Raw genomic sequence first — 20,535 nt, forward strand, 5'->3', positions numbered from 1 at the left:
AAACTCAACATAGGTTTTAAACACGAGAGTGTATTAAGTTATTATTCATAAGTTACTGGGTTTAACGAACTCAGGGGCCCGTACCTACTTTAGAGGGGTATAACTGGGCTACACTTGTAAATTTTAAAATGCTTACAATAAACTATTTTGAAATTTTATTTAATTACTTGAATTCAACATTTTCCTTCATTAAATGATTAGAACAGGGCAGATAAGTTACTTGTTTTTACAAACTTGGAGCTGAATTCAACATCACATCACATTTCTCACATTTCGTAATCCTTCACGTAGCATCTCTAGTTATTTCAGTCTTTTATGTTTGTGCAGACTACAAGGTTATATTTGAATTGACGGAAACTTGTTGGAGCCTGAAGATTTGGCACATTATTCAAAACCGTTTATCAGCAAAACAAATCAACGTGGCTTTCCTGAGCTAAATTATTACTTCATTTTGTTTTAGTTGTGCGATTATAATCAAAGATGATTGAACACTTTTATGTTTTGCTTCCCACTGCAATACAGAAAGCAGTTAAATGTATTTTCCTGTGACCTTTTAGTCAGCAGCTATTTCACACACTGGGTGAGCCTCTCAACAAAGCCACCGGTGCGTGGCGGGGTTGGGTGGCTTTAATGAGAGATATTGGCAAAGGACTAAATGAGAACAAATGTATGTGTCATGTATAGTGTGCGGCTGTGACCTCGCCCAGGGGGGCTTCTTCATGAAGAATGGGGAATATCTGTGCATGCTCGACTACCAGCGCATGCACGGCACCCGCTGCAACGGGTGCGGGGACTTTGTCGAGGGAGAAGTCGTCACCGCCCTGGGCAAGACCTACCATCCTTCCTGCTTCGTCTGCACCATCTGCAAGTAAGGCGTCTGCTGAAGCCATGACTTGAATATCTCTGCAAACGTAACGTGGATTTCAGAAACATTTCATATAGATTCCAATTCAGTGAGAATCACATCATGCACAGCAGGGGCCAGACCAGGGTGGCACGCTAAAATTGTAATTTCATCTAAATGCACTGCAGTCTTACAATGAACAGTGGAACAAAACGTGAATAACATAATCATTTATTTACCCAAACAAAACCACATGAATCTGTTTAGCAGGCTTATTTTCTTGTCACATGATTAGCCTACAGAAGAGTATACAACTCTTTTTTTAATGCCGTTGTGCTTGCTCTATTCAACTTAATCAACTTAAAGTCAAAATTACTGAACCATTATTGATTACAAATTGCAAATCACCTGTTTAACTACCTCCTTTTCCCCTTTATGAAGAGTTTTTTTTTTTGCAGTATGGAGGCTGCTTTTTATTTTTCTTAATAAACGTCATGTACATCAACCTGCTAAAGGGATTAGGAACGGAAATAAGCCACTTGACTATTATCTCCTGGATTTTCTTGTAAATGTTAATTAATATGTAATGTAATATGTATGTTTAAAAAAAATCAACAAAAAAGCATTTCTGTCATCTACTGAAAGTGTAGACAAAATCTATGCACAGTATTTATTTGTTTATATTTTAAATGTACTTTACTTCAAATAAATAATATTACATAGAAAGATTATCAACACAATAAGTATTATTATATTAATCTATAGAAAAAATTAAACAGAGGAATAATGTCATATAAATAATATAAATAACCACAAGCAGGTTTTGCAATCTACAGACTAAAAATAAAGTCAAGTAAGTTCAATAAATTTCTACGTAAATGGATAAAATAAAATAAGGCGCACCTTTTAGTCAATGCAAACTTTTAATCTATGTACAGTACAAACTGATTGGCAGGTGTGGTGGGTGTGTCCAGGCAGGGTGGCCAATCAGATTTCAAGGATGGCTGGTGACCACGCCCATGATACACAGAGCGATTTGTTGTGATGAACTAAGATGAGACTGGTGGGAAATCCAGTCGACAGCGTGCAGCAGCATGCCATGTGTCGTTTCTGTATGTTGTCTGACCGAATGTCCTACTCAGGCGCTCAGTGTTGACACACATCTTCATCAGAGAGTCCTGTCATCTTCAGCCCTGCAACCCATAACTAATAAGCTGTAACACTTGCCTCGGGGCAACAACATCATGTTGTTTCTTTGACTTCATGTCTGATAGACGACCGTTCCCGGCCGGAGACAGGGTGACCTTCAACGGGAAGGACTGCCTGTGTCAGTACTGCATTGAGCCCATGTCTCCTGGACCGAAGGACATCCTGGGTTCTAGCAGTAAGTAGCTATTGTTTTGTTTTATAAAAATACAGGAAGGAAATTAGCTTGGCAAAAGCTCATATTTGGTTTCACTCGAGGCTGGAAAGTGTGGAGTAACTAGTGTGTTGCTCCATGACTTCTAATGTAGCTGTTTAACAGTCTTTTTAACTGCTTTTCAGGCAATTTACGAATTATTTACATGTCAAAATCATGTAAATGTTAACTGAAATTTTGTTTAAACACATGTGATTTTACTCGTTTCCAGAGAATGTGTCGGAGAATTTGAAAATATTCTACAGATAAATCCTTTCAGGCACTGTTTTTCAAAAATATTCCCACAAATTTTGATAGGTGTTGGTGGGTCTTTGTGAAGTTAAAGAAAAAGGACATGAGTTTTCCCAATTTTGGCAACCATTTTTAAAGACTTTGGTAAAAAACTAAACAAAGAAACATAAAACACAACAAATGGTAAGGCATTTGGATATTTTAGACGCCTTCATCTGAAGTATTAATCGTATAGTTAACTGCAGATGTAGAGGTGTTATTTTTCTGGATGGTGAACCTTCACTCTAGTCTAGTGTCTATTCTTTTCCTGGCTTTCTGGAAATCTGGCTTCCTGCAGAAAAAAAGCATCACAAAGCATGATGGAGCCACCACCATTTGTCGCAGTAGTGAGGCGTAGTTTTAGTATTCTGCCAGACATAATGTTTTATGCAAAGGTCAAACAGTTAAATTATGGACTCATCTGACTAGAGCACCTACTTCCACATGTTTATGGTGTCCATGGTAAACTGCAAAGAGGATTTCTATTAATCACGATGAATCAGGATTTCTTTCTGACCAAATTTCTTCCTCAAAGACGATGGCTCCCCACTTTCCTTCCATTTTAATTTTTTTTAAGGTTTTGTTGGCTCTAGTGGCCTTTATTTGAAGGACAGGAAAGAGGGTTATGAGAGATGGGGAAGACATGCGGCAAATGTCACCAGGCCGGGAATCGAACCTGTGACCACCCACATGAGGACTAAGGCCTCAATACATGGATTGTGCTTTGCCCCTACGCCACCACAGCACCCTTTCCTTCCATTTTTGATAATGCATTGAATAGTTCTCAACCCAATTTTGGTCTGTATTGCAATCTCTTTGGATGTTTTCTCTGATGGATGCCAGTCATTTCACCCTTCTTAGACAGACTAACATTCTCTCCACAATCAGGCTGTGTTTTTTTTTTTGGTCAAAGCTTCCAAAGGGTTCAATACGTTGTTGCCAGCTGTAAGATGACATATAGTAATTATCTAACAGAGAGGGAATTACAAAATGTGGAACAGTTTAAAGGGCATCAATATTTTTGAGAGGCAATACAAATACAAGGGAGCGTGAAATGATTACAATTTTCAATCACAATTAACCGCAGGACTTCATGCAATTAAGAGGGATTAACCCGCATTCATTCACAAATTAAAAAGACGTTTTAGGAAGTTGAGGATTTTGTCCACACAAATGTGATTAAATTACTCGTAATCTCTACTTAGATGTCTAGATTGTTTTAGAATAATTGCTATTGGTTGTTCGCTGTGTTCATTATCATAGGAATAAAAATTAAAACCCATCTGATGAAGTCATAATGTTCCCTTTTTATTCATGCTTACTACAATAACCCCCCCCCCCCCACATATTTCTGTCTATTTGTTAAAGAAATAAAAAGGGTGAAACATACAATGGGGTGAATACTTTGTAAAGTCTCTGTATACAACTTTCTTGAAAGTTTAGAATGGTGTAATATTAGCAACAATCTGCAGCAATAAGCTGTTTATTCAGGCAATAAAAGACCAACTAAAGCTAAATGTCAAACAGATGTAAAGGAATCTTTTCCAATCCACATAATATCCCAGAAGGTCTCCAGTAAAGCCAAAGGAATGAGAGGAATGAAAGAGGTCCACCTTTTGAAGGGGATCCTCCAGCTCTCTCTCTGCACAGCTCTGCTTTGTGTATAACACAAAGACAGGCATTGCTAAATAATTCATATCCATGCATTTCCTTCCCTCTGGAGCGGGGAACGCGTTGCCCTGAAATACCCCTCCTCTTCCAGCTCCTCATCCTCTCCCTCCTGCTCGCCTCTCCCACCCCTGCTGGTCTCTCTGCTTGCGTTTGAAGAGCTTTTAGACAAGGTCACCTATAAATAAGGCATGCTGATTCTACTCGCGTCATCATCATAGCCTTGTTATGCCTTGCAAAGTTATCCTCCTCTGTGCTTACAGTTGGCTCTGAGTTGTTCTATTTATTAAAGAGGAGATGGCGACCAACATTTTGCACTTGCACTGCCTCAAGATCCTACTTGGATATGGATGAAGCTTTCAGTCCTGCGTGTTGATAAGAAGGGGCAGCTGTCAGACCGCTGCTGATTGCACTCTATCACCATCTAATGTCTCGGGTCAGAATTGACACGCTTGATCAGTTTTTCAGCTCGTGGAGGCGTGTTTTTACTTGAATCCAAACTTTTGTTTCTGGCAATGTCAATTTATTTTATAATTTAACCAACATATTGCTCACTAAGTTAGAATGTAGTCAAAATTTTTTATTTATTTCAGTAATTGAAATAATTTGTAAAACTTACAGGATATACAGACGTATCTCACACAGAATTATATATTTTAAGTGCTAATTTTGATAATACAAACCAAAATTCAGCAACACAGAAATTAAGCCAATTTCCTAGCCTAAAACACACAGTGGTACCATCTTCATTAAAGCACATTTTGGTACGTTTGGCATCATGTGCAGGTGCCAAGTCCCACTGGAGAATGATATCAACATTTCCATGCACATTGTCAGTAAAAGGGAACGTTTTGAAGCAGATGGCCACATTGACTTTGGAGTTGATTAAACACTCGACATACATAAATGTATAAAATTTGAAAAATAGCCTACATAATAAATGGGTTTCACTTTTTTTATTGGCCTTATTGACAGGAGTGAACATTTCGTATTGTACCTAACCGCACTTTCTACTCCTTCTGACTTCCTAGATTGCTCAGGATGTGGCCGCGACATCAAGAACGGTCAGGCTCTTCTGGCGCTGGAAAGACAGTGGCATCTGGGCTGCTTTAAGTGTAAGGCCTGTGGCAAAGTGCTGACCGGGGAGTACATCAGCAAGTAAGCAGCTGCTCTCTCAACACGCCTCCTGCTCAGATCCAGCCGTGCATTGTGACAGTATGTCTGGATCCTGGATTGGATTTGTCCCGCTCCTCTTTATAGGGATGGCGCCCCCTACTGCGAGAAGGACTACCAGATCCATTTTGGAGTTCAGTGTGAGGCGTGTCATCAGTTCATCACAGGGAAGGTGTTAGAGGTAAGAAACTGCACACCCTGCATACGCCTGATAGGCTCCATACAAAAGGAAGATGTGTCCCTTTGCACTCTCTGTGCAGCCATCTATTATGCTTCTGGGAACAAATTATTAACCTCATCTTACTCTTATGTGAGCCTGCCTAAGGTAAGAATACAAAGGCACAATGTTTTTACGTAAAACTGCTACAGGAATATTCTTGAACGTACACAATATTGTTTGGAATATGCATATTTAAATGTTTTGCACTGAAATAAATGGAGAATTTGCATATATTAAGCTGCTCTGCTTCCAGTATAAAATGTTGCACAGAGCAGAATTGTGAAATGTAGTTTGTAATCCCTGATGTGTAATCTCTTCAGCATCCATCCAAGCAGACTCTTTTACATGACTTTATGCATGTAAAATATTAATTCTTTGCAGATTTTCTAACTCCAGTGGCATGCACTCTACAAGTTTTCGTTGCCACAAATTGCATAATTATTATATAAACCCACCCAACGAATGTCCTCTGACATTTAGGATGTGATTATTTATTAATTCTGTATGTCGTGCAGCTCTTATGAAACTCTGGGCTTAAGCTTCATATGGTGTGAGCCGTGTTTGTGTAAATTGTTAACAGTTTTAGGCACTGATGATCTGTCTGCGCAGCAATAGTAACCCATCGGAGGCAAACAGGAGCACTTTATACTTTATGAAGCCACCACAATCATATAAGAAAAAGCAGTTCTTTATTCACAGCATTAATTTTTTTATGCTGGAAAGGAAATTTGAGTCAGGCCATAAACTGGACATTAATGTCACAGACAACTGAACTTTTTTATGCAGTAAAATGCAAATACTATGCATATCACTAAGTGGCCTCTTGCAGGCTGAAATGTTACACATAGTTGTTATCCTGCAGGCTGTATTTCATTTGGCTATTTATCATCTGTGGTCAGACTCGCAGTAGCTTTTATAATGGAGCACTTTGCATGCAAAGTGCCACATCTGAGTGGAAGGAAATTTAGACTCTCCAGCTATCATATCTTTTTATTGCGTTGCGTTTTGTAGGTTTGTTCAAAGCGGGTTTTTGAAAGGCAGGTTGACTGTCGAGTGGGTGGATGTCGTGGTGGTCACATTTTGAACAAAGTCGGCGGTTTTGTGGGTCATTGTGCTTGAGTGCAGCATGCAGAGTGATATTAAGCATCCTCTTTAAAGGCAGTGCGATACATTAAGAGTAACCTGGATCTTGGAAGGAGGAAGAAGTGTAACAGGAAGCAGGTGGAGCACCTGGTTTTGTAGCCTGGAAATCTCAGCTTGGCTTGCTGCGGGCTTCATTGATCTTCATTTCCATGTGATGTCAAGTCTTTTTTTATTTTATTTTTTGTTGTTGAGTTTTTGCTCTGTGTTTTTCAGGCAGGAGATAAGCACTACCACCCCAGCTGTGCGAGATGCAGCAGGTGCAATCAGATGTTCACAGAGGGAGAAGAGATGTATCTGCAAGGTGAGTGGACCTAAATTCACTTTTGTGATCTCTTGGGTACATTTTAGGTGAGCCACTAATACTGGGTTTGAAATAGGAAATAATAAACATGCCTAAACATAAGAGGTTGTTTCATGTGATAGTTGTTACCTTTCCAGTTTCTCCAATCAGGATTAAGCTACAAATAATGTGATTCATTCGCCACATGCCTAATTTGTCTTATATTAACTTAAGTAGCATATATCAACAAACTGGTAATTTAAGAATTAATAATTGTTTTAATTTTTTTTTTTTTTACTTAATGTCATTTTCTGCTTTGCAGCTAAACTTGTCAAACATTAATTATGTTATTTGCAAGTCCATACGGGTATATTTTCTATCTCCACAAAGACTTTCCATTGATTTAAATTTATTTTAAATTAATTTCTATAGGCTAAACCTGACCCTTACCTTAAACCTAACCAACACCTGAAACTTCAGAGACAAATAAAGGCAATTACAAAGTCGGCCTTCTATCACCAGAAGAACATTTCTAAGGTCAAAGGACTAAAATTCCAGCAAGATCTTGAGAAACTTATGCATACATTTATCTTTAGTCAAATAAAACACATGTGCAGCTATCAACAATTTTCCCGCATAATTATTGTAGGAGGAATAATTTGATCAACATTCTTGTCAGAATTTGTAGAGTTCATGAAGACTGGTTCTTTTCTTGGCACAGATTTGGCTTTTAATGATGATTGATATTAATTCTTTGAATTATGGGACCAAAAGCATTTGTTTAGACTTACATAATCACCTTTCGTCTTGCTTCCCAGGCTCGACAGTGTGGCATCCCGGCTGCAAGAACACCACCAGAACAGAGGAGAGACACAGAGAGCGGGTAGGAATTTGGGAATTATTTCTATGCCACTTCCTGTTACCTTTCTGTTTAGCCCTCTTGACATTATTTTTCAGGAAAAGATAGAGATTAAGAATGTATAACAAGCTCAACATGCTCTCTTATTGTTCCCTGGATGGACTTGTTAAATTTTAACCATCTGTGGTTAAAATAATTTGCCTGCTTGCGCGCTGTCGAGGCTGTGTGCGCGTGTTTGTTTGTTCATATTTACATGTGATGATGATGATGATGTGTGTGTGTGTGTGAACTGGTGTTGGGCAGAAGAGGCACTGTGAACCCCCCCCTCTCCCTTCCTCCACAGCTGTTGCCTCCGTCCCTCTTATTCCTCCAACAAACAGAAAGGCAGGTACTGTATTCAGTATTGGCTATCAGATGGCATCATCCTGTATTTCCACCACATACATTAAGGACCCAGATCACTACATGCTGCCACCTGCTGGAGACAGCCTGCAGTGCCCTCTCTCTGGCTCAGCCATTCAGTGCAGAACTAACCTTCTTCACTTCTACACTGCATGATGAGACAAAGAGGCACACATTTGGTGGAGGAGAAAATTTTTGAGTTTTGAGTAATTTTTTTTTTTTTTTTTTACAAAACCTCCATTTACCCAAAACTCATTGGATTCAGACCTGCTGCTGCCGCCGCCATTCAGCTTCCTCATCTCCAAGCATGAGGCTCTTTAGATGATCAAACCACAGAGCTAAAGCACTAATTCACTTTGCAAAATTTGCAAATGAATTAACTCATCATGAAATGACATGTTAGTATTAAGTAGCTTAGGTTACCAGAGTGCAGAAGACCAACTACTATCTTGAAACTATTAAATACATCCCTGCTGCAACACAACTGAATCAAAACGCTGAAACAAACCATTCTTTAGATTCAGATGGGTTGGAGCAGAGATGCATTTGAAAGTTGCAGAATTACAGCTCCCCAGGACTGGATTTGGGCAACCTTGCTACAAGATATAAGGTGGTTCCCCCTCATTGTTCATACAACAACTAAGCTCATGTGAACTGTTCAGGGGGATTGGATAATAATTTACAAGTGCATCCCAAAAAATTAGAACACCATTAAGACACCTAAAATTCAGTTCCTTAGAAAATAATGAATACCACATAAGATCAACAAAACCATCAGTATAGAAATGTATTGTTATAGTAAAGCTATGGCCGACAAAGTCATGAGAAAGTCTGGTAGCTTATGAGTTGTCAAGGAATTACATCCTCAGAGGGCACGCCACAAAAGGTCTGTGTTAAAGAAGATGGCTGTTAACAAACTGCAAAAAGCTTAGTGGAAGGAAAAGGTCTACTAAAGAAAGCTAAACAAATAACAGGAACAACTGAAGCACAGAGGGGATTGCAAAATAAAGTGATTCTAGAGTTTAGGGGAGATTTACAAGGTCCACCACACATATAAAATACATTTACTACTACTGCCTCATTCCTTATCTTAAACCACTTCTGAATCAGAGACAATGTCAGAAGTGTCTCACCTGGGCTAAGGAGAAAAATAACTGGACTTTGATTAGTGGACACCAAAACCAACAATGGAGGTGAACTGAAGGCTATCAAGGCCACCTGGGCTTTCTTAACGCCTCAGCATAGCTGATTTCATCCATGCCACGCCACATTGATTCAGTAATTCATGCAAAAGGAGCCTCAGGTACCACATAAACATTAAGCTGCAAACATCTCTGTTGCTTTTGCACTTTTTTCTACCACATTTTTTCCTTCCACTAAGCTTTCCTGTTAGTATGCTTGGACACAGCTCTCTGTGAACAGTGAACTTCTTTTGCAAAGACTTTTTGTGGCTTGTTTTTCATGTGAGGGTGTCAGTGAATGTCTGTTGTAGAACTGTAAAGTTTGTCTTCTTCGTGATTTCTGTATCGTAGCATTTCTGTGCTGCTGGTTTCATTGTTCTTAAGTAATGTTTGCATTTTCTGAGAAACGAAATTTTAGTTTTTCATTAGCTGTAAACCATAATCACTGAAATAATCAGAAATAAAGGCTTAAAATATGTCACCCTGTATGTGATGGACCTCTATAGTGTTTGAGTTTGACTTTCATTCATTTGGTGAAGTAAGTTAACTTTTCAGTGATACTCAAATGAATTAAAATGTAGTTGCAATTTGCATATTGCAGCTGGGTGTGGATTGTGCTAAAAGAGTGACTTACTTACAAATAGTTAAAAAAAAAAAAATCTACTCATGTTTTTGTATTTCATAGCCTACGAGGTCGTCGTCTGAGAGCATTTGTTCCAGACCTGGTTCAAGCATACCTGGCTCACCGGGTCACACCATCTATGTGAGAAACTCCCGCTGACATGCTGAACATGTCTAAATATATTTCTATAGCGTTTCAAATCTCAATAATCTCCCTTCATTCTTGTGTGTGTTTGCATATTTGTCTCCATAGGCAAAAGTAGACAATGAGATCCTTGATTACAGAGACCTAGCTGCCATTCCAAAAGTCAAAGCCATTTATGACATCGAGCGCCCCGATCTTATCACGTATGAACCCATGTACACAACCTCCCTGGACGAGAAAGACGAGAGACGAGAATGTGTGGGAGAGGTAAATACAATAACTGCATGCTTCTTCTGCTGAATGCGCACCAAAATGACCAGCACCCTGGTAAAGATGAGTAAAAAAAATTTTTTTTCCCCTTGAGACAATTGTTTTGTTTTTCTCAGCTCCACTCTGCTAGACGGGAACGTTCCCCGATGCCCGATGATAAGGTAAGACGTCTCCTGATGAACGTTGTTGTGAAAGTTAGGAAACCATTACTCACTAAACGAAAAAGGAAATGTAAATTATATTTAATATTTGTTATTAAAAAAAAACAAACAAAAAAAAACAAACAAAAAAACAGCTGTTCTGAATCAGAACTGTTTATTTTTCAAGTCGTCAAGAAACATGTCGCCAACCCCATCGGCCGAGGTGAGCCAGTCGTTTCCGTTCGCTCTGTGAATTGCAGTGTGAATGATCTCAATAAAACATTTCCCAATCTGTGCATGTGTGACAGAGTTTTTACGACAGGAGGGACCGCATTCTCCAAAGATCCACCAGTCAAGGCTCCATAGGTTCCCCGGTATATAATCGCCATGGCTACACTCCCACCCTATCACGGTCACCGCAGCATTTTCACCGACCTGGTACGTACTCGAAGAGATTAGCACGTGGAGGTTTGGTCATGTTTTTTTTTTTTTCTTTCAAAACAAATGATTTCAGGCTTAGTATGACGTTTATCTTCTAGAAAATTATTCACTTTCCTCATTGTGATGAAAAATTGGTTTGGTGGAATATCTCTTAAGGGTCAATATGTTACCTCCATCAGATAGTCGTTACCTCTCTTTGGAGATTCAGGAGCAATGACTTAAGGTAATTTCCAGTAATTAATATAAATAAACGTACAAATGTGGGCACAGCAAACTTAAAAGTTAGTTTCGCTAACCTTAAAGAACTAATCGTAGACATTAGTTCTGTTAATGCTAAATCACAATATTTAGTGGAAGCTAATGCTAAATCGCTAACTTCAGTTTACATTATATCTGCCGTTGATTGAGTAACAATTTAATTTTGACATTATAATTTACATATATTGTAATGCCTTGGGTATTATATTCATATTTATATGTTGCTCTCTACTGTCCGTGTTTTATTTTGGTCCTATTTCTAAATTTCTAAATTTGAAATAAAGATTTTGGGAAACAAATTGAAAGAAAACACGAGGAGAGAAAACTGAACTACTGCCTAAACAGTTTTCACCCAGTTCAAAATAAGAGCATGAATATAAACATGTAACTACTTGAGAAATTCAGCAATCGACAACCAAAACTTCATCACAGATGTTGAACTTTATTCAACTAAAACTTTACAAAACACCCAAGTAAATTAGCGCTTTAGAATTAATCTGGTAAAAAAAAGTGCTAAATATTTTCTAAGTTAGCAAAATCACTAATGCACTAAGTTAATAATCTGGTACTTTTCTTTCAATTCAATATTAAGGAACTACTGACTTAAAATAAGCTCCTATAACTTGCTGGAAAGTTTCTTGTAAGTTAGTTTTATTTTATTTCAAGTGCACCAAGTTATTTGCACTAGAAACTAGACCAGAAATCCTTGGTAAGACTTTGTGTTTTTGCAGTACAATGGTAAAATAATTGGCAGATCGTGAATGGGAAGGTTGGTTAGAGTGGAATGGCAACAGCATGAAGTGATGGTACAAACTAGTAAGGGGGCAAAATGGCCTAGTACCTTTTAAGTTTTACACTTGTTTTTTTTTTTTTCCTACTTCTTACCTTTCACTTTGGGTGTCTTTTATTACTTTTTCACATTTGACTCATGTATTTCTCCCCTTTCCTTTGCCCCCCCGCCGTCTCACCCTTTTACTTCCTCCACCTCTTCCTCCTCACATTGTCCACTTCTGCTGCCTGGCGCTGGGGTTTCTGCCGTACACCTTTCCTCCCTCCTTGTAGAAGCTCTGACAGGCATGCAGAAGCTCTGTTCCTCCCTGTGCAGTAACAGTGTGGGCTCCAGAAATAGTGACTCTCGTCCCACCTCCCCTTTCAGACACCACTTCCTCCCCCATAGCCAAGGTAAGGGGCCTAAGCCACATGTGTCTGACGCCCAGCTTTGAAGCAACACGTCATTTCCATTCAGTCAGATGGCCGCCCCTCATCAGTGTGTCATCTGTCACCCGGATCCATCTCCATATCCCATCAGAACCACACCTGTAGTTTGTCTTAAGAAGAGTCTTGCAGCCAAACCCTTACATTTTCACAAACTTGCACCAATTTGACTGAAATAGCTGACAGACTCACTGTTTGTCTTTAGTCACTTTGCATGCACTTTTCAGGTATCTGCAAAACAAAGTCAATATCTAACGTCTCATCACCGCTATTGGATTGCACAATGGGTCCATTTAACCTAAAACTAAAACACAATAAAGGGGTTAGGCATATTGCCCTCCAAAAATATTCATTCATACTGGACATTTTCTGATTTTGTCCCATTACAACCACAAAGTTCAATGTGTTTAATTAGAACACAGAGGTACATGACATGCATGTTTTTTCAAACGTTTTGCAATATAAAATCTGAAAAGTGTGGCATGCAATTGCATTCAGCTTCCTTTTTGCTCCCTGGGAAAAAGCAATGCAACCAGTTGCTCTCAGAAGACAGAGTGGCTTATAAAAGCCTCGGAGGTTTATTAGAGAACACGAGTCGGTTTGTGGCTTGAATATGAGAAAATGTGGAAAATTCCACAGGGCACAAATATTTCTCCCCTCTACTGTGAAGGTTAGCCGCTGCTTGCTGTGAGGAATTAGTTCCCGGAATAAAAGCTCCTGTGATTAACCTACATTACTTACCATCTCCAGAGCATTTTATCTGTTAGTCTGAGCTGCATCTGTTCAACTCCATCAATTGGGTTTTCCAGAATGCGTCTCGTTCATCCAGCATCCCCTCGCCTGGTCCTTTTGGCCCCTGTGTGTTGCGCAATTCAGACTTTAGTGAACGTGCTCATGTTCTGTTCTCGGTTCTTCTCACTGGAGGCCCCGACCCACCGAGTGGCCGGAGTTCCCCCCTGCCGCTCAGGCCCGACAGCCGGCCGGTCACCCCGCCTCTCTCTCAGACCCCTAAACATTTCCACGTCCCAGGTAGGAGCTGGAGCGCACCCTGTCACTGCTCGTCCTGTTGACTCTCTTTATTTCTGTTATGTTGTTGTCTCAATTGGTTTGTTTCTTTCTGTCTCTCTCTACACCATAAAGGATCCGCTTTTAGACCTACAGACACAAAATATGTATAAAAACAAGTTGGCTTATAAACATGATGTACAATGCAGATGTCTTGTTTTTTTCCTTTTTTGTCACACTTAAATGTATCAGATTATCGAACAATTTTAATACCAGGCAAAAAATAATTTGAGTAAATACAAAAAGCAGTTTTCTAAGTGAAGCTTTTTTCTGTATTTATTTGCTTTCAGATCAGGGGATCAACATCTACAGAAAACCGCCCATCTACAAACTTCAAGGTAACTTTCTGCCTAACTCAGGATTTGTTTTGTAGAAAATTGAACATTTTCCTTAATGAGTGATTATTAAAACAGAAATGTTTTTAATAGTTGTGATTCCCATTCCTGGATATGTTCTATCTAAGCGCTAAGGAGTAAATAAAAATGCAAACAATTTCAGGTATTAAATATAAAACAAACAAACAAAAAAATAAATTTGGGATGTTGAAGAAAAAAATCTCAGCTGAACCCAGTTGACTCAGTGTGTTCATCTAATCATAGTCACCTTCAGTGTCAGTGTGATGTTTGAAGTCTGTCTCTAATCCTTTTCTGTCTGTAGTTTGTTTCTACACTGCACTGTGTCCATCTCAACAAGTTCTGAAAACGGTGTAATTGTGGCTCGGATAAGACGACGTGCAAAACTCTTGCTGGGTTGCATTAGTAGGCGATAATGTTAATTCTTCATAAAGCGGCATTGTGCAAGCTAAGTTATAATATTATATGGGCTTTAATATATTAATTTATTGGATCTCATTGGGTAGGATTCACAATCTGAGCTTGCTAGCTTATTCTTATATGTCCTGTTTTCTTTGCCAATATAAATTGTATTTAAATGAGGTTAAATTCCCCCCAAAATGGATCCAGTTCACATATTTTCCTTCTTTTAATTGACAAAAAAAATCAAAAGAAGCTTGAAATGTTTGACCCAGAATTGACCAATGTCATGTTAAGTGTGGTTAAGCACATCAGCTGTCAGAATATTTTCCCACATGAACTGAAGATGAGATTTGAGCTGTTATTTTAGTTTACTTTTACCTGTTTGATGCTTTAGGTTGAAGCAGCATTCTTCTTGTTGTATTCCCCTGCCTGCAGCAAGCTCAACTCTGTTTAAATCTATTAGTTTTCAAGTTTAAAGTGGAGGAAATATATTTTTATTGATAGTAAAAAATAGATGTGTCTCTAACACCTTAGTCACTAAGCTTTTACCTCTGAACAGAGATGTCGCGGCTCTATTTTGGATGTTATTGGGTTTCAGAGTTTGCTCTCTTGAATAGACATTAAGTTTTCATCTCAGTGAATTGGATTAGCTGCTCCGGCTTGTTTTATTGCTCTGCATGACACGCAGTGACTTGCTAGGGAAAGTCATTTTTGCCCTGTGAACACACAACCCGGTACTGAATGATTGTGGCACTAAGATATTTCCTTGTGGCTGAGACTGTGACCCAGACACTGATAGTTCAGTTCCCATGGTTACCAACCTAGATACAGCTGCCGTAGCTCAGCAAAGCAAGTCCGGTGAGGACATCATCAGATCCGCCACCTTCCCTGCTGCCCATGCTCCTTCCCTGGATGACAGCTCCCGGAGTGAGGGCGACTGTTGGCCCCACTCTCTCGCTGTTTTAGGTACGGTAGATTGTTGTGTGTGCGCAGCTGCCCCCCGGTGGTAAAATAAAAGCTCACCCAGACTGAGCTCTGCTTGTTTCCTACCCCCAGCTTACCTGCCTTCCCTCCATTAACCCCCAGTGTACTCCTTTACCCACCCATCAGTTGCCATTTAAGTTTTGCTTGCGCTGAGTGAAGGCGTGGCTGGTTTCTGTTGCGGCCGTCATTATTTTCTGCTTCAGGAGGTTCTGCTTTATTGCTTCAGCTAATCATAAAAGCTTCACAAATAACCTGGACAGAGATAACTGAGACTGACTTCAAACTTTTGTCTGTCTGTCTTACATTCTGTGTATTTGACATCCTCTAAATTGTGTAATTTAGCCGTGACGTCTGTGTATCCAAACAGTCCAACGAGTCTCTCTCTGTTTGTCTGTCTCGTCAGCTCTGTCTCAGACTTGTGTTAAATCGTCCACCTGTTAGTCATTGAGTCAGCCATGTTTGTTTTGTTTTTCTATGCCCTGAACAAAGAAATCTGGTGAGAAGTTCACATCCTCACTTTGTAGGTGGCTTAATAATTACAGGCGTTTATGTATTTATTTTAGCCATTCCTTTCCCAGGGTGAAACGGCTGCATGAAAGCAGAAATAGTTGTTTTTTTTGTTGATTTTCTCTTATGAGTAAAGTATTGAAATAATGCATTAAAGCTCAATTATACACATACACTTCCATAATTCTTCAATTAAGTGTTACTGACTTTTCTGCAGACCCAACACATCCTGGACACAAACTATTTAGACTTTTATATTTGGGTTGGTGAAAGAGAGTTAGCATATTTACACTACTAGAACCTGTCTTTTGTTTTCTTCTTTTCTTTATATAAAAATGACTGTACATTTACGTACATAAATGCTCATTTTATTATTTGATGTATTTTTTCTAAATAGTATATATTTACACTAAATGTCTGTATGCTGTGAGTGCTTGAAACCGAAGTAAAATTTCTTGAGTCATTGCCAGAAAAGTTGATTCTGATTCTCTTTGTAGTCATTAATGTTCATCTGGAATGTTTCTGGCTGGACTTTTTTTTTTTTTTTTACCAATGTTTGTGACAGAGTTGGTTGATTGAAGATGGTTGGTACTGACCCAGCTAAATGTTTAATAGTGTTGATGTCTGGGCTTTGGGAAGACAGATCCAGAAGATTCATGTTAGTCTGCTTTATTCATTCAAATTTACAGCAACCCACACACACACAAGCAACAAACCTTCAGGACTTCAGGATTTTCAACTTCAGATCCAATCAAAAGCTAACCGTTTGAAACCTGAATCTTTCAACAAGACAAGGATGCCAACACATCAAAACTGGTTTTGGGAAATCTGAAGCAGGCTGACATTAAAACTCTGGAATGGTTTCCACTTTAACTATTTTAAAATGTTACGGTTTATGCTTAAAAGTAAAGTCTGTACCAAGAAACCAATCAATTCAAATGAGCTCCACCTCCTATGTCAAGAACATTGACATTTTCAGCCAGAAGAGGTGAAGTTGCACCTCTTTAAGCGTAATGACATAATTTAAAGTCTGGGATCATTTTTAGATTTGAGCCTTCGTATTTAGACGTTATATAAAATGGAGTCTAGATTCAAATTTGTTCTTCCAATTCCTTTGTTTTTAAAAAATTAGTGAGGTTGTTTGGTGTCTGATGGTTCCACCCTGGGAGAAATGGTTCATTTATAAGAAAATGCCTACATTAATCAGCCCTAAATGAGTGTATGTAAACTTTTCACTGGACATGTCTGTAAGGCACGGTCTCCTGAAAGGACACAGGTTTGATTGAGTTCTGTCTTAGGTGTAATTACGTCTTATGACGGTTTTTGTAACTTCTCTAAAATCCTGTAGGTTCAGAAGGAAGGAGGCGATCTAGAGAAGAGGAGGAGGAAGAGGTTTTGAAAAGAAAGCAACTTCAGGAAGAACATCTCAGTAAGGTTGGTTGGATAATATTTAGATTCCTGTTACTATAAATACTGAATAGCTGTCTTAGTTTATTCTCTGAAGCTACTTGGCGTTGGTTTAATGTTTGGTTTTGACTGTGCAGATTCAGTCTGGTCTGGGAAAACTCATTCTGAAGGAGGAGATGGAGAAAGAGCAGATTAGGGAGCGGCACGCGCGCAGCCTCTCTGCTCAGCGCTACGATCCCAAAATGAACAACTGTGACGCAGGTAGCCAGAAACAGCCTCCTCAGCTGCTTTACTCTTGATTTGTCAGCAATGTACCTTAACAGAACATCTGTTCTGTAAATTCCCTGCATCATAAAACATCTTAAGTTAGAAATTAAACTTGGGGGGCTATGGTGGCTCAGGGTTAAAGTACAATTCGCGTATGGAGGTCTTAGTCCTCGATGCAGCCGTCACAGTTTCGAGTTCTGGCCTGATGACCTTTGCTGCATGTCTTCCCTGTCTCTGATTACCCACTTTCCTCTTTGACCACTCTAAAATAAAAAAAGGCCACTAGAGACAACAAAACTTTAAAATAAAAAGAAATGTAACCTTTTTTTTATAAGTACATTGTGTGTAATTTGTCTTTCAGATCCAACGTCTCCAACCAAGACCAACTCTCTGCCTGGTTATGGACGGAACGGTCTGCATCGGGTAAGAAACACTTGACGTGCTGATGTTACATAAACAGTAAAATATGCAGCTTTCATACATTGCAAACTTGTCTACATTTTTTTCAACAACAGCAAACTATAATGTATTTGAAAATAGCATGTGATAGAACAACTGAAAGGAGTGCATAATTGTGAAGAGGAAGGAAAATAATTTATAGTTTTCATATTTTTTTCTGAGTGGATTTGTCCTCACTCAGCCTTTCTGAGTTAATATTTTGTAAAATCCCTTCTGGATGCAACTTCTGCACATGTTACAGGATTTATCAGATCAACTAAAGTCAGCTGAGCACGTCAAACTCTTGTAGAAATCCTCGTGATTTCAACAACAGTTTGAAGAAACAATCCAAAAGGTGGTGCTTATTGAAGATATTCTCATAAACTAGACAAGTTGTATTTCCTTCATAAAATGAAAGATATGCAAATTAAAGTACATTGAGTTTAACCATCAGTGAATATGATTTGGATAGAGTTGACTGTATTCCTTGTTTCACTCAGGGTGATCAATCAATCAATCAATCAATCAATCAAATTTTATTTTTATAGCACATTTCAGCAGCAAGGCATTTCAAAGTGCTTTACATAATTAAAATAAAAACAGAAATAAACAGTGAGAAAGAGAGAAAATTAAAAAATAAATAAAAATAAAAAAAAACAAACTCCCTTACCAGAGGACGCCGCCGTCCCACACAGAATTTAACTAACTTATAGTTAGAGGAGTCTGCCCTCCCGCGGACTTTAACTGGTTCCATTCCATTTCCATTCAACTTTAATTTTCATCGTTTTCCACCCTCATTTTTCACTTTCTTCCCCATACATAAAAGAAAAAAGAAAAAAAATTAAAAACATTAAAGACATAAAAACATGGAAGACATCAAAACCCGCACTCTAACCCTAATTTAGCCATAAGCAACTCTAAACAGGTGGGTTTTAAGTTGAGATTTAAAGGCACCCAGTGTTTCAGCTGTTTTACAGTTTTCTGGAAGTTTGTTCCAAATCTGTGGTGCGTAGAAACTGAATGCTGCTTCTCCTCGTCTGGTTCTGGTTCTGGGGATGCAGAGCAGACCAGAACCAGAAGATCTGAGGGGTCTAGATGGTTGGTACAGTAATAACAGATCTTTAAGGTATTGTGGTGCTAAACCGTTCAGAGATTTATAAACTAACATCAGTATTTTAAAGTCTATTCTCTGAGCTACAGGGAGCCAGTGTAGGGACTTTAAAACTGGTGTTATGTGCTCTATCTTCCTGGTTTTAGTGAGAACCCGAGCAGCAGCATTCTGGATCAGCTGCAGCTGTTTGATTTATTAGTCAGACCTGTGAAGACACTGTTGCAGTAATCAATGCGGCTAAAGATAAATGCATGGATGAGTTTCTCTAGATCGTGCTGAGACATAAGTCCTCTAATCCTAGAGATGTTCTTCAGGTGATAGAAGGCCGACTTTGTGACTGTCTTAATGTGGCTCTGAAGGTTCAGGTCAGAGTCCATCACTACTCCCAGGTTTCGGGCCTGATCGCTGGTTTTTAGTTGTAATAACTGAAGCTGTGCATTGATTCTAGTTCGTTCCTCTTTAGGTCCAAAGATAATAACTTCAGTTTTGTTTCTGTTTAGCTGGAGAAAGTTTTGGCACATCCACACATTGATCTGTTCTAAGCATCTATTCAATGATTGGATGGGTTCAGAGTCACCTGGTGACATCGTGATGTAGAGCTGTGTATCATCCGCATAATTGTGGTAGCTAATCCTATGTCCTGTTATAATCTTTGCCAGTGGGAGCATATAAATATTGAAAAGAAGGGGTCCATTAAATTAAAGTACATTGAGTTTAACCATCAGTGAATATGATTTGGATAGAGTTGACTGTATTCCTTGTTTCACTCAGGGTGATAGTTTAGAACATTTATTTGAGGTTGTCTGTGGATTTTGTAAGGACCATCAAAGTTGGCTGAAGATAATAAAATAAATATTATTTCTATCTGGACTGACTACAATATGTTGTTTGGCTTTTATCACTCAAACAAACATTAAGAACATTTTATATATAAGCATGTTCAACATTTGAATTGTTTGGTTTATTTCACTATTTACTGCATTTTAGTTTTACATATCTGAGTGTCTGTCTGTGGTTTCCTTGTTTGCGTTTCATCACTACTTAATTGTATTTAGTTAGGTTATTGTTTGTATTATGCTTTATGTTTAGTTATGCAAGTATGTTCATAATTTTGTCTAGTAAAAAAACAACCTTAATGCACACCAATAGGGGGTTGAATATTATATGTCAAGAAATATATGAAAACAGATTTCAAAACATGGAGTGAAACCTCTGTAAGATAAATGTTTCCCTAAGTTAACAAGCTGATTTCTCTGTTTTTTTGTTTTTGTTTTTTTTTTCAGCCTCAGTCTACAGATTTCACTCAGTACAACAGCTATGGAGACATGTGTGGTGGAGGAAGAGGTGAGCACTTCAAATCGAACAAAGCCACACAAAGCAAGTTTCACCAGAGATATTCAGCATTAGAATTGGCTTGTAAAGCGTACATATACACAGACATGCACTTTGAA

The 20,535-nt window shown here is 38.7% G+C and overlaps 1 protein-coding gene across 22 annotated transcripts in view; it reads left to right on the forward strand.

Annotated features, from left to right (window-relative positions):
- Nucleotides 1-20,535, forward strand: part of ablim1a (actin binding LIM protein 1a) — a 59,060-nt gene that overhangs the window by 34,445 nt on the left and 4,080 nt on the right. For 8 of the 22 annotated variants that reach the window (XR_001777349.1, XM_008430312.2, XM_008430305.2 and 5 more), the window contains exons 3-22: nt 685-868; nt 2,119-2,228; nt 5,234-5,360; nt 5,463-5,556; nt 6,952-7,039; nt 7,837-7,901; nt 8,221-8,265; nt 10,146-10,223; nt 10,335-10,493; nt 10,613-10,657; nt 10,824-10,859; nt 10,945-11,074; nt 12,398-12,517; nt 13,475-13,579; nt 13,906-13,953; nt 15,196-15,336; nt 17,210-17,295; nt 17,406-17,529; nt 17,897-17,958; nt 20,368-20,428. Coding sequence is in view for 21 of the 22 variants with exons in the window: in XM_008430312.2 (XP_008428534.1) it covers nt 685-868; nt 2,119-2,228; nt 5,234-5,360; nt 5,463-5,556; nt 6,952-7,039; nt 7,837-7,901; nt 8,221-8,265; nt 10,146-10,223; nt 10,335-10,493; nt 10,613-10,657; nt 10,824-10,859; nt 10,945-11,074; nt 12,398-12,517; nt 13,475-13,579; nt 13,906-13,953; nt 15,196-15,336; nt 17,210-17,295; nt 17,406-17,529; nt 17,897-17,958; nt 20,368-20,428 (1,908 nt within the window). In the remaining variant the exon portion in view is untranslated. The remainder of the gene's footprint in view (nt 1-684; nt 869-2,118; nt 2,229-5,233; nt 5,361-5,462; nt 5,557-6,951; nt 7,040-7,836; nt 7,902-8,220; nt 8,266-10,145; nt 10,224-10,334; nt 10,494-10,612; nt 10,658-10,823; nt 10,860-10,944; nt 11,075-12,397; nt 12,518-13,474; nt 13,580-13,905; nt 13,954-15,195; nt 15,337-17,209; nt 17,296-17,405; nt 17,530-17,896; nt 17,959-20,367; nt 20,429-20,535) is intronic. The other 14 variants (XM_017308955.1, XM_008430301.2, XM_008430316.2 and 11 more) reach the window with 12 other exon arrangements.

This window comes from Poecilia reticulata, linkage group LG15 (genome assembly GCF_000633615.1).
Source record: "Poecilia reticulata strain Guanapo linkage group LG15, Guppy_female_1.0+MT, whole genome shotgun sequence".
Lineage (NCBI taxonomy): Eukaryota > Metazoa > Chordata > Actinopteri > Cyprinodontiformes > Poeciliidae > Poecilia > Poecilia reticulata.